General features: G+C 40.6%; 1 protein-coding gene across 1 annotated transcript in view; it reads left to right on the top strand.

Moving 5' to 3' along the window:
• Positions 1-12,399, top strand: part of LOC148040114 (putative hexosyltransferase MUCI70) — an 80,815-nt gene extending 68,416 nt beyond the window's left edge. Inside the window, exon 6 of the mRNA XM_087696786.1 lies at positions 11,755-12,399. Within this exon, the coding sequence (XP_087552912.1) occupies positions 11,755-12,110 (356 nt within the window). The 3' untranslated portion in view covers positions 12,111-12,399. The remainder of the gene's footprint in view (positions 1-11,754) is intronic.
• The last annotated feature ends 1,929 nt before the right edge of the window (positions 12,400-14,328 follow it).

The following is a 14,328-nucleotide window of genomic DNA, read 5'->3' as shown; positions in this document are numbered from 1 at the left end:
TCTTCTGGGAAGATCGCATGCATAAATAGCACGAAAAGACTAAGGATGTCCTTTGGGTTGTATTTCGGGTAGAAATACCTTTTGGACAGCAAAATGTGCCAGCTGTACAGCAGCAAATACCTACTGTAAATAAACCTGTAAATGCAAAGAATAATACTGGAAATGATCGGCCAGCTATTGCCCATGATAATGAGCCACTACATGTGCAGGAACAGCTAGGACAGCAAGTTGTTAATGCTGATTTGCAGGCTGAAATGCCAGGATAGCAAGCTGAAAATGCCCAACAACCAGCAAACAATGATCATTGGGTTAGGAGATCGTGTAGGGCTACCAGACAACCTGATAGATTCATTCCTGGTGCAAACAATGTGGCTGATTATGTCATGTTAATAGACTGTGGTGAATTGTCTTGCTTCAAGGAAGCAATTGACAGACATGATAGCAAGAAATGGTATAAGGCCATGTTATCAGAAATGGAATCTCTTGAGAAAAATGGCACTTGGGACTTGGTGCAGTTGCCTAAAGGGCAAAAAACACTTCTATGCAAATGGGTTTGCAAGATGAAGGTCACTTTTGATTCCTCACCAAAGTATAAAGCAAGATTGGTTGCGAAGGGGTACAAGTAGAAACATGGAATTGATTTTGTTGAGATATTCTCTCCTGTAGTCAAGATAACTACCTTGAGAACCATTTTGGGCTTAGTTGTAGCTGAAGATATGGAGCTCATACAGATGGATGTAAAGATTGCTTTCTTACATGGTGATCTGCATGAAGACATATATATGCAGCAGCCTAAAGGGTTTGTGGAAAAAGGGAAAGAAAAGATGGTATGTAAACTCAAAAGGAGTTTGTATGAGCTAAAACAAGCACCAAGAGAAAGGTATCATATATTTAATACATTCGTGCAGTCTCAAGGTTTCCATAGAAGTCAAGTGGATCACTGCTTGTACACCAAGAAGGCAGCAGATGACAGCCTGATTATCTTGGTTTTGTACGTTGATGACATGCTGATTGCTGGCAAGGATACTCATGCCTTGGACTCACTGAAGGAAAGTCTTCATGGCAACTTTGACATGAAGGATCTTGGTGATGCAAATCACATTCTTAGCATGCGAGTACTCAGAGATAGGTCAAAAGGATTGCTTTATCTATCTCAATAGGAGTATATCTCCGAGGTTTTGCAGCGTTTCAATAAGGAGGGGGAGAAAACAATTGGCGTTCCATTGCCTCCATATGTGAAACTTAGTGCAGAGGACAGCTCTACATTTGATGATGAGAAGGTTGAAGTGGTCAAGATACCATATGCTTCAACTGTTGGCAGTTTGATGTATACTATGGTTGCTACACGTCCTGACATTGCCTTTGCAGCGGGAGTGGTTAACAGATACATGGCAAATCTTGGTAAAAAACATTGGGAAGCAATGAAAGGTATTATGAGATACCTCAAAGGCACAAAGGAGTTGTGCATCTGCTTTGGAAAGCAGAAGGCATTTGTTGTTGGCTTTATGGATACAGACTATGTTGGTCATGCGGATTACAGAAAGTCCACTTTTGGGTATGTGTTTACCTTCACATGAGGAGCAATCTCTTGGATCTCGAGGCTACAAAAGTGTGTTGTATTGTCTACTACAGAGGCAAAGTATGTGCTGTCACTAAGGCATATAAGGAGGCTTTATGGCTTTTACGTTTGGTGGGAGAGCTTGGCATTATAGAGTTACCTGTTCTCCATTATGATAGTCAGAGTGCTATCATGCTAGTACGGAATCTCGTCTTTCATGCAAAGACGAAGCACATACAGGTGAAGTACCACTTCATTAGAGATGTACTTGACAGCAAGAGCATTGAGCTTGTCAAAGTGCATACAGATAATAATCCTGCAGACCTTCTTACGAAGGGTCTTCCAGCAGAGCGGTTGCTCATTGCTGACAAATGATGGGTGTTGGATAGATATATGTATTTCAATTTTGTACATACCTAGACTTAGCTGATTCTTTTCTTCTCTTAAGACACATTGCCTTTAGGTGGGAGGTTGTTGGGAATAAAGGCCCTCGTGCTTTTTAATATGCTCAGGTGTGAACACACCCTTAGCACTTGTACTTTCATATATATATATATATATATATATATATATATATATATATATATATATATATATATATATATATATATATATCTAAAAACCTAAAGTGGTACACTCATCATTGTACCCACAAATTGTGCACACTCTCTACTTTGCTCTCTCTCACTCTCTCTGTCTCGTTGCTGCTAACGAACATTGACTGTCTTGATCTTCGTGCTTCTCGGTCTCTACAAAAATGTATTTATACCTAGGGCATGTAAGGGTGCATTCACATGTACAATATAATAATACATGTGTACAATACACGAAGGTGAATAAAGGACCTTTACACCCCAACAACCTCCCACCTAAAGGTTCGAAGTGAACCTTTAAACAACTCCCACTAGTCGTATGCAATGCTCATACTGAGCCTTGTTTAGAGTTTTAGTGAGAACATCTGCAGGATTGTCTTGTGTTTTCATCTTGGTCAATGTGATTAGACCATCATCTAGAATCTTTCTGATAAAGTGATATCACATATCTATATGTTTTGTACGTGAATGATACATGGCATTCTTAGCCAGATACACATCTCTCTGGCTATCACATCCCAACACTGGAGTACTCATAGACATGCCGAGATCCTTTGTAAGTTTACTCAACCATATAGCTTGCTTAGAAGCTTCAGTAGTTGATATGTATTCAGCTTCAATAGTACTCAGTGTTGCGATGTTCTGCAACCTAGAGCACCAAGAAACGGCCCAACCAGCAACTGTAAAGACATACCCGCTAGTGGACCTGTGAGTGTCCAATTCACTTGCCATATCTGCATCACAATAGCCCTGCAGACTAAGTGCACCTTGCCCATAGCAAATACACTTTCTTTGTTTACCCTTAGATATTGAAGAATACACTTCACAGCCTCTCAATGTGTTTTGCCAGGATTTGACATAAATCTGCTGACAACTCCCACTGCATGAATAATGTCTGAACGAGTAGGGACCATAGCATACATAACAGAGCCACAAGTTGATGCATAAGGGACTCCCTTCATAGCATTGGCTTCCATGTCATCTTTTGGGTTGTTGGCTTTACTATGCTTAAGATATGGAGGTAAGGGCACCCCAAGAGGCTTAGCTTCAGCCATGTTAAATCTGTCTAGTACCTTTTCAATGTACTTCTCTTGAGATAAAAACAACATTTTCTGCGTTCTATCCCTGCGAATCCTCATGCCCAATATATGCTCTGCATTCCCCAAATCTTTCATGGAGAAAGCTGATTTCAGTTGATCTTTGAGAGCATCCAAGCTAGTCTTTCTTTTCCTAGCTACCAACATATCATCCACATACAAAACAAGTATGATGGGGTTGCCATCTGTATCCTTTTTCATGTACAAACAATGATCTGCATGGCTACATGTAAACCCATGAGAGAGTATAAAAGTGTCAAACTTTTTGTACCACTGCCGTGGTGCTTGCTTCAACCCATACAAGCTGCGTTTTAGTTTACACACCAACTGCTCTTTTTCAGGAACTACAAAGCCCTTGGGCTGTTTCATGTAGATCTCATCATCAATGTCACCATGCAGAAAAGTTGTTTTCATATCCTTTTGGTACAGCTCTAAATCCAATACAACAGTGAGAGTAAAAAGCACACGTAGAGTGGTCATCTTCATAACAGGTGAGAAGACCGCTTGGAAGTCAATCCCTTCCTTTTGTACATACCCTTTGGCAACCAATCTTGCCTTGTACTTGGGTTTCCCATCAATTGTCTTTACTTTGTAAACCCATTTGTTTGGAAGAGGCTTCCTTCCTTTGGGCAACAACACAAGATCCCAAGTATAATTAGCATACAGAGATTTAATCTCTTCGTGCATAGCTAGCTTCCACTTACTACTGAATTGGCATGACTTGACCTTTTTATATGTAAGAGGCTCACCCTCATCTATAAGCATCACATAGTGCAAAGATCTATGTGGCTGCCTTCTTAAGCGTGTAGACCTGCGTATCCAATGATCTACATTCTCAGGAATTGGGTCTACATTAGGAGATATGCTATTTTCAGCATTTATTAGCTGTTGTAAGCCATTTTCAGCATGCTGTTCATGCTGTACAGCATCTTCATTTTCATTTCTAGCACTTGCATTTTCATAATCAGCAAGTCTATCTTGTTGTCCATGACCTCCTTGTGCTTCTATTTGTTGTCCATCATCATCTAGCTAAAAAATAACCAGTTGATCATTAGTTTCAGCCTGTGGTACAACGTCATGAGGCTCATCATTTGAAGTGATAGGTGTTGAGCTAAAAATGCATTAGCTTTACTTTAACAGCCCCAAAACTTGCTTAATTAATGAAGAAACCTAGTTTATTTAAAAGAAACGCGTTCCTAGAGAGTTTTTGTGTCCCATAAGCACAAACCCACTTGGTAGGGCCCAAACTTTCTATAAATACGTATGCTACCCTCCAGTCAGCCCACAATCTCGTTTTTGCAGATTTCAGTTGTTTCAGCTTTCTGTCCATATCCCGTTCGCGGAGGACATCTCAGTGAAGCTGTCCATTGCTGTCTAAATCAATTGGTGCTTGATCTCCAGCCTTCTTCACACAATTTGGAGCTGATCCTAGCCAAGCGACTGCTGTTCCTTCACAGACTTGTTGCCGTACAGCCTACCACATCATCGCAGCCCTACATTTGCTTCTTGCAAGTTGTCGCCTAGCTGTCCTGCGTGTTGATTTGTAGTTTTCTCTCTCCTCTAGCAGTCACCAACTCCCAGAGGTTGTCACAGGCTATTTTGCTTGCGTTTGGCAGTTTTCTCTCTCCTGTAGATTGTCTTGCCTGCGTTTTTAGTTTTTCTTTCTCCTACAATCCGCATTTTTAGTCTTTCCCGCAGGCTGTCCTACCTGCGTTTTTAGTCTTTCTCTCTCCTCTCTTCCGTCTACATCAGATCTAGCTTCTCACTACTGCATTTGTTAGCGTTCGACATCAGGAGGTTGCCTTGCTGCGATTCGGAATCTGTTCACAGTACGACACACTCTCCAGCTCATTATCCCTGCCGTGATCCTTGAGATACAGGAGTTCGAGGTTCACTGCATAGTGTGTTTGCTATATGAGCATTGTATATTCAATAGTTATATCACTTCTATTATTTTCTATGTTCATTGTCTCTGAGTTAAATTTGTGCTTTGTCGTACGATTGTTATTTGTGTTTCTGTGTTAGAATATTTCTTTATGTATCAGAGCCTAGAACTTTCTAAGAAACCTAGGCCTTTGATTTGAAAACTCTTCGCAAAAAGCAAGAACAATTAAGGTTCAAATGACTTCGAATACATCAACACCAATTCAGTCTCTAGAATAGCCTATGCCGAGAACCGAGCGAGAGTGGGCAGAACAGCTTGCTCCACAAAGTTCTGACATGGTGGAAGACACTTCTGACAACACAGAAGAAAGGCTATACAAGCTTTCCGCTGAAGAATACCATGTGATCATGGCCTTTAGACGAAAGAAGATTGAGGAGCTTGATCAAAGGATTGCCCTTCAGGAGGAGCTACTCAATGAAGATATGCATGAATTTCTCTCTTCAGATGTTGTGCATAAATCTGATGATATTGCAGGGTTGTCGAGGCCTCGCTCAGAGATGGGTCCCCCTGTTGGAGAAAGAAATCCGGAGTATGTTCCATTCTTTCATCCTCTTCCGTCCACTCCGATGCAAGGTACTTTAGATTCGTCTTTTAAGATAGAGTATAATCGGTTGACTACGGAAAAGATTCTCTTGAGGACCAATTCTTGTATGTTAACACATATTGTGGGAATTATAAGAAACGGCTAGGTAGCTCTTCTTCTACCCTTCTTTTTAGTTTACTTCTCAAAATTAGAATGGATTTGGTGTTCCTATTTCTATATTGCATGGTGCATCATCATCATCATCATCATTTCATTTTCAATCATTAAATGGTAAGAATGAACAAAATGCATATGTGCGTATTTATCCCTTTTCAGTCTTTTGGAGTGGTCGAATGTGGATCCACCATATTCGTGGCATTACCCATGGCAGTCTCCGAGGCAATTTGTCATGAGCTTGCTTGCTTGCTTTGCTGGTTTTGCTTGCTTCCCATATTTGCTATACCCACATCCATTTTCCTTCTTCTCCGATATCTACTAATGGTAGGGATAGTATGCTTGTTTTGTGAAGGTCTTGGGTCTAACCATCCTTTATCATTCTCCCATTTGGGGCGTGGATACTTAATAGGACGAAAACTGATTTGAACCCACACTTAATACTAAACCTATCAAATTCAAAAAAAAAAAAAAAAAGTCCATAGTTGATTCCATCCACCTCTGCATGGCTTGGTAGGCCACTAGGCAGCCGACGTGCACCCTTTGTCTGATGCCCTGTCCTCTCTGGGGTGATCACTTGGGCTCCCTTGGTAAGATTACCATCATCTCTATAGTCTTAGTAGGCCATTGGGTAGCCGATGCGCACCCTTTGTCCGATACTCTGGCCACTTTGGGGTGGGATGCCTTGGGGTAAAACGATCTTTCTTGTGGCACCATTGTTAGGTCTAAGAGGGGGCGTTGAGCTAAAAATGCATTAGCTTTACTTTAACAGCCCCAAAACTTAATTGATGAAGAAACCTAGTTTATTTAAAAGAAACACGATCCTAAAGAGTTTCTGTGTCCCATAAGCACAAATCCACTTGGGAGGGCCCAAACTTTCTATGAATACGTATACTGCCCTCCATTCAGCCCACAATCTCGTTTTTGCAGATTTCAACTGTTTCAGCTTCCTGCCCACATCTTGTTCGTAGAGGACATCTCAACGAAGCTGTCCATTGCTATCTACATGAGTTAGCGCTTGATCTCTAGCCTTCTTCACGTAGTTTGGAGTTAATCCTAGGTAGGCCACTACTATTCTTGCATAGATGTGCTGTCGTACAACCTGCCACATCATTTACAAGCTTGCGTTTGCTTCTTGCAAGCTATCGCTCAGCTGTCCTACCTGTCAATTTGCAATTTTCTCTCTCCAACAGTCGCCAGCTCCCACAGGCTATTTTGCGTGCGTTTGGTAGTTTTCTCTCTCCTGCAGGCTGTCCTACCTGCGTTTTTAGTCTTTCTCTCTCCACTGCATCAGATCTAGCTTCTCATTGCTGCGTTTACTGGTATTCGACATCTGGAGGTTGCCTTGCTGCGATTTGGAATCCATTCAGAGTACAACATACTCTCCAGCTCATTACCCCTGCCTTGATCCTTGAGATACAAGAGTTCGAGATTCAGTATTCATTCACTGCATAGTGTGTTTGCTGCGTGAGCATTGTATATTCAGCAGTTATGTCTCTTCAATTACTTTCTGTGTTCATTGTCTCTGTGCTACCCTAACCCTAACCGTGTTCTTTTATCAGTCTGTGCTTTGTCATATGATTCTTATTTGTGCCTCTGGGTCAAAGTATTTCTTTACAATAGGTGGCTGCAAATTCTGAAATTTGACCTTTTTCATGTCTTTATTAGAGGCTAAAGTACTTTTCAGCAACTTTGCCTCATTAAACACAACATTATGGCTGCGAACAATTTTCTTGGAATGTGGTAACCACACTCTATAGCCAAATTCACCCTCATCACCATAGCCCATGAAAATGCCTTTGGTGGATTCCGGGTCAAGTTTACTCCTCAGATCATCTTTAACATGCACAAAAGTATCACAATCGAATATCCGTAAATGGCCATATGAGATCGATTTGCCACACCAAACCTCCTCAGGGATGCCATTATTTAAGGACCTATTTGGAGAGCGGTTGCAAATGTGAACCGTGGTTTTAAGTGCCTCTCCCCAAAATTCATGAGGGAGATTAGCAGTGGACAGCATGCACCGCACTCTTTCACATAAAGTCCTATTGTATCTTTCAGCCACACCATTTGAAAAAGGGTTGTAAGGAGCTATAAGCTCCCTCTTGATTCCATGCAAGTCACAAAAAGACTTAAACTCAGTAGATGTAAACTCACCCCCATTATCAGTTCTCAAGCATTGAAGCTTTCTACTTGTCTGAGTGGTCACAAATACATGAAAAGTTTTTAAAACAGCAAACACTTCACTTTTCTTTTTCAATAGATAAACCCAAAATATGCAATACCATCCAACGATTTCACGGGCATACTACGTACATTAGAATGCACCAATTGGACTTACGGGAGACACAAGAGTAAAGAGAAGTTTTCATTTGCTTCTCAAACTAATAGTCATTACAAAAATCAAGTTTAGAGCCTTTTCCATCAACCCTCTTCAAAGAGGTAAGGACATCAAGTCCTTTCTGGCTCATATGGCCTAATCTCTCGTGCACAACTCCAAATGACAGCTAATTTTAGCAACTGCAAGGAACTTGTCATTCAAAGCTTTACACTGCAGACAATACAAAGTGCCCTTCTTGGTTCCTTTTGCAATCAGCATGAAACCCTTTTTCAATTTCCACAAACCACTACCAAACAGTGTAGTGTAACCATGCAAGTCAAGCTATCCAACAGATAGTAAACTCTTCTTGATGTCAGGCACATATCTAACATCTTTCAACACAAGCTCTTACCCATTATTCAAAGACAACTGTACAGTGCCTATCCCATCAATACTGCAAGCATGGTTGACTCGCCGACCCATCGCATCAGTCACCCGATGCTTGTCACCAACCCTTTGGCACCCCATTGGACCTCGTCGCCACGCCAGCGCTATCTCGCTGGTCGCCACGACTCCACGTTGGTCCCTGCGTGCGCCTACTGCCTGGTCCCCGTCGCTTGGTCATCACCTACACGTTGGTCGCTCTGTTGATCTGTCATGTACGCCTACAACCCCGTCAACCTCGACGACTAGTCTTGATCGCGAGCAGTCTATTTGACATGCCGGTCTCAATGATGAGTGCAGTGTGTGCAGTGATCTTCGGCTTGTACCGTCAACTCTGATACTAGTTGTTGAGAGTGCATTGCAGGAGGAGAAGTGTGCAGGTGAGTGAGAGTGACAGAGAGAGAGTACGATATGATTTGGGTGTACCAACAATGTGTTGGTACACAAAGAACAAAATGTATTTATACTTAGGGCACGTAAGGGTGCATTCACATGTACAATATAATAATACACATGTACAATACACAGAGGTGAATAAAGGACCTTCACATGCCATCAACGGCTATGTTAGGCTAGTCCTTCTTTAGACCAATGTAGGTAGATTTTTAGGCTACTACTCTTGAGTTGGATTTATTATGCTACATTAACATATTCTTAGGCTAAGTAGCTCATCAGGACTTTGTGTTTTTCTCCTTTTGTTGCAAACCCCTACTTCACCTCTTTCTGATTTTCTTGCACACCTATTTGTAGCTTTTCTTTGCGTCTTTGGCTTAGCATTAAACCATTGGTATGCAAGTTTCGGTATTTCCTTAGGTATTTGCATGTTGGGCTTGTATTTCAGTTGAGAACTAATATTATGTGAATCTATCGGTTCTGACTGGTGGGCTGAAGACTTGGATTTTTGGCTTTGCCTTGGTGATTGGGCCCCGCTTTCTTGACAACACTTCTTAAAAGACCAGCAAACAAAATGAGCAATGCTCATTTAAAAGGCCTAAACATTGATACCATGTTAGAAAAGCAATACATCACAATGGAGGACCAGGGTCCAGAATTTAGTATGAGAATCAAGGAGTATAACAATTGAGTGTAAGCTAACAGTCTCAATAGGCTCCCTCTCTTTGCACCAAGAATGAGCAAGTACAAGTGTAAGAATGTGGCCGCGACCCCTCCTTGTATAGACAAAATGATGGGATGACCTATGAGGAGGAGGTTGGGCAAGGCTTGAGAAAAGCCACCCGTTAATTAGGGTTTTGGTGCCCATGAACTTGTAAAGTGACCACTCTCGAGGCTTCAAACTTTGATGTTGGTTTTCTGCTTGACAATGCATCTCTATGTTTGCTGGTGCTTTTGACTTTGTATCAACAAAGATTTTGGCAAGTTTCAACCTGTTTATCATATGCACAATTTTCCTGCTCAACAATTTTGGCTCCTTGCAAGACTAGTGTGAACTTGCTAGCACTCTAATCTTGAGGTTCTGATACCCAAGCTTTAGATTACTTATGAACTTCCCACTTTGTTAAGTTCTTAATTGTGTTTTATGGGAAACCATATGTCAATGAGGCTTTCGGAATAAGTGGATATTTGTTGAACAACTTTGAAAATAATATTTTAGCCCGTTCATATGGTTTGGAGGAGGGACTTGCCGATTTACATACATTCTACAGTGAAATTTTTTGAAAAATCTGAACTTAAGATGTTCATTTACTCAATACATTCGCCCCCTAGTCAATTACACCCTTATCATTGCATTGACCCATTGTAATACCCTGGTTGGGGAGCAGCACCAGCTCTCTAATGCTTTCATTATGTGATAAGCAACCTTCTCCATGGTGCATGCCATTTGCTTCCCCAAAGATTTGTCTTGTTTTGATCTGCCTTGAATGGTTTCAAGTCGAAGTTACTCTTGGTCTTGAGAAACTTAGAAATTACACCGGAAGAACTTCCAACTTCCAGTTTCCAGTTCCCATGTGCATCAATGTATCTTTGTTGGTGCCTTCTTTATTTAGAGGCATTACCAAAAAAAAAAAAGGCAAGTTTTTACCATGCATTATATTTCCACTCAAGAATCGTAACTCCTGCAAGACTAGAGTCAACTTGCTACCACTCTTAAGCTTGAGTTACACTTATACCCAACCTTTCCGTTGCTTACGCACTTTACCCTTTGCTAAATCCTTAGCTATTGTTTATTGGAAGCCGTACCTTAACTGGGCCTAGATTTGGTCTCTACAGTCATCTGCCAATCTTTCCTACATCCAGGGCATGTCTTCATGTCCTTGGTTTAATTTGGCCATATAGCAGTCGGATTTGGTTTTGGAATCAAGTGGCTATATGTTGGAAAGAAAATTATCCAGTTTGTAATGATTTGGACTCAGTGTAGAGGAGAGACTCGCCAATTTATGTTCTTTCAACAGAGTGAAGATTTGTGAAAGATCTGCACTTGAAAGACAAAACAGATTCACGTTCATTCACTTACAAATTTATCCTTCTAGTTACAACTTACAACTTATTGTAGCATTGACCCCATATTAATACTCTGGTTGGTGAGCAGCACCACGAGTGCTTTCATGATGTGATGAGCAAGCTTCTTCATCATGCATGGCATTTTGTTGCTCTGCATGGTCTTCGTTTGGCCATTGGGAAATCTAAATCTAGGTTGGGATTAAAATATGTCTAGTTTTGATTCCATGTGTCTCTTGCCCTCTGCAGCTCCAGGTGTGGTCATCTTTGCCCTAGCTAGCATCTCGTCTTGTGCATGGATTCACATTGGTGTGGTCATGTTCTTCTGGGGGAGCTGGGGCTACCCGGCAGGGGGGTGGATTTTTGAGAATTGCAGTGGATGTAGATTATCATTGTAAGCTTATTTTGAAAGTTCTCAGATTCATATTTCTCACTGATGGCAAGTTTGAGATCAGAAACTCAGTTAAATCTTTATGGTCTACTGTCTGCAAATTAAAATGGCACAGTTCAGGTCCATTTGTCTTTCCACTAGGCAATTTTGCAAGTTTGTCCTGGCTTGGATTATATTAGTGGATTGCATTGAAGTTGATCTACATGGCTGTGTACTGTATATATTGAGCAAACCTTTTTTCTTTTTCAGATGTTCCAGAAGGTGCTATTATCATTCGACGGCACACACCTTTGACCAATTTGTTCAGCTGTTTGTGGTTCAATGAAGTCAACAGGTTCACACCACGAGACCAACTTAGTTTTGGATATGTTGTTCACAGATTGAATGGTTCGTTTCCTTTTTACATGTTTCCTAACTGTGAGTACAACTCGCTATTCTTTCTTCATAAACACACTAGAGAGCACTCATCAAAAATTGAGTGGGTGAAGTCTCTAGATGAGCTGAAAGACAACTCCTCCATGATTGAGAGTCGTGGGGGGATTGGTTTATTCACACCTTACTTGGTAGATCCATTTTACAACTCAACTACTTTCTCAAATGAATGATGTATATTCATGCGTGCTATATTTAAATGTGTCTCACATGTTTGGCCTCTCTTTCTTTGTGTGTTGGACCTATTACTGGTTTTACAATAAGGTGGGCTGTAGGCAATCTTACCAACTATATCATGTGAAGAGGTGAATGATGCTCACAAAAAATGTTTCTTTCATAACCAATTAGAAAAAGGAAGAGCCAGGATGTGGACCAGTTTTCCCTGGTCTTGTACTAGTTTATAACTAAAACAGGAAATCTTTAATTGGTTTCATCAAAGCTAGTGAATATTTGAATCAGGATTTTAAATTCCAAGCACGGAAAATGCATCAAAGGACGGTTTTTTGTGAATATTGCTGTCGAAGCATGATGTGTCAAACATGTTGCTTCAAAAATCTATAAGCAGTCATTGTCTGTGGCTTGAAAGTAGGAGCTTTATAAACACTGAAAGCAGCTTCAGTCAGTAAAACCTGTGAACCTGCATGAGAGAATTTATCTACCTTATAATGCCCTTGGATGGAGTAAGAATAGGGATATACTTCTTGGAATAAGAGAGTTTTTGGAGGTATCAAGCACCATCAGGCATCATCAAAGTGGAGAATGCTGTATATTAGTGAGAACACATGCTTCTGGTCTTTTAAGGTCACTTGGGTAGTTAAGGATGCTCATAGGAAAAAAGACAAATGGTTCTTTACAGGCCTGTTACATTCATTGTTTTGATTGGTTGTGAACAGTGTGTTTCTACCCCTTCTCCTTGTTGGTCTCTATGATTCATCATCATCATCTTCTCCTCCTCTCATATTTGAGCTCTTTTAGCCCAATAAAGGTGGTTTTGATTTTTCCCTAATCAAGGGTTTGACATCATGGGGCTATTGTAATCATAAGGCTAAAAGAGAAGTGTAATCACCAGGCCACAACATGTATTCTCCAGCCACCTTTTAGCCAGTAATCATTGTCTAAAGAGTTGAGTAGGGTCACTTTATGCTAAATCTAACAGACTAATTGTTTTATACTCAATGAGATAGTTAAAATTTTAAATACTGAAGCATGTTTCCAATCAACAATCAATCTATTTATGTATGGACAACACTAAAACACAGAGAGCTTTGAATGTTCCCCGCATCTGTATAAAACCAGTCATAACTTTGCTTTGTAACTGTGCTAAAAGAGAGGGTGAAAAGATTACTGCAAGCTCCCTTTTCTTATGTTGGCCTAATTGATTTTGTTAGCTCGTTAGGGCATATACCATTACAATTGTGCGGTGACAAGGTTGTGCTTTTCCCAAAATAATTTCACACTAGTTGAGTTAAGTGGGCCATTATTAGACTCAATGAGTTCGCTTTTTTTGTCCTAAAATTTGTTCTTTTCATTTAAAGCAAAGTCTAGATAACCATCTTTTGGGAGTAGGGAGCCCTTTGGATTTACTGCTAATCAAAACTGAAGAATGAGAGGTTGCATTTGTATTGCTTGCTTACCATCCTGTCACTTGCTTTTGCGTGCATCTTTGAGCCCTACATATGATCTTCACATTAGCAAGTTTTGTGCAAGCGACTCTCTGCAATTTAGGTATCTGCTCCTGTGTTGTCTCTCATGTTACATCTCTTTTTTCCTATGGCTGCGAAGTATTGAATGCTCATGTGTTTTTTCATTTGTGCATTTCAACTATGTTCCTTCTCATGCTCTTTTTCATTTGTGCTTTTTCCATTGTTTGTGATTTGTTGTTTGTTTGGATGGACTCAGTCGGTCCCTTCGTCTATTTGTGGGTAAGTATGCCCTAATCTGTGGAATTGATTCATGGATTGATTTGTTTTTGTAATTGTTTTAGAAAGCCAGATTACATAGAAATTGGAATGCATCGATATGCAGATCATGCTTTTCTGCTCCAATAGTTCTAACAATTCACTGTAATGTATTGGGTTGATTTATGTATCGATTCGATTGTTGGAAGCACTCCCAAAATTGTTGGATCAACAAAGGTTGGCCTGTGCAGGTGTGCACCATGCTTCTGTTCCCTACTACTACTGAGAATTCGGCATGTGTATCTCATAGGAAGTGTAGGAGTGATTTCACCTACTATGACGCAGATGAATCGATGAAGGTGCTTCTGGAAGCACCTTGTTCGATTTTTAGTATTTGATGAGTATTTGATTATTGAGGGATCCCGCCATGATCTTGCTCTTCCTTTTATGCAATCATATATCTTTCTATTTAAATTCCAAGTTTTTGGTATTG

The sequence above is a fragment of the Lygodium microphyllum genome, chromosome 2 (genome assembly GCF_053477565.2).
Source record: "Lygodium microphyllum isolate KBCC chromosome 2, Lygodium_microphyllum_v1.1.10, whole genome shotgun sequence".
Classification (NCBI taxonomy): Eukaryota; Viridiplantae; Streptophyta; class Polypodiopsida; order Schizaeales; family Lygodiaceae; genus Lygodium; species Lygodium microphyllum.
Note: the sequence above shows the minus strand (reverse complement) of the source record. Positions and strands in the feature narration are given on the sequence as shown.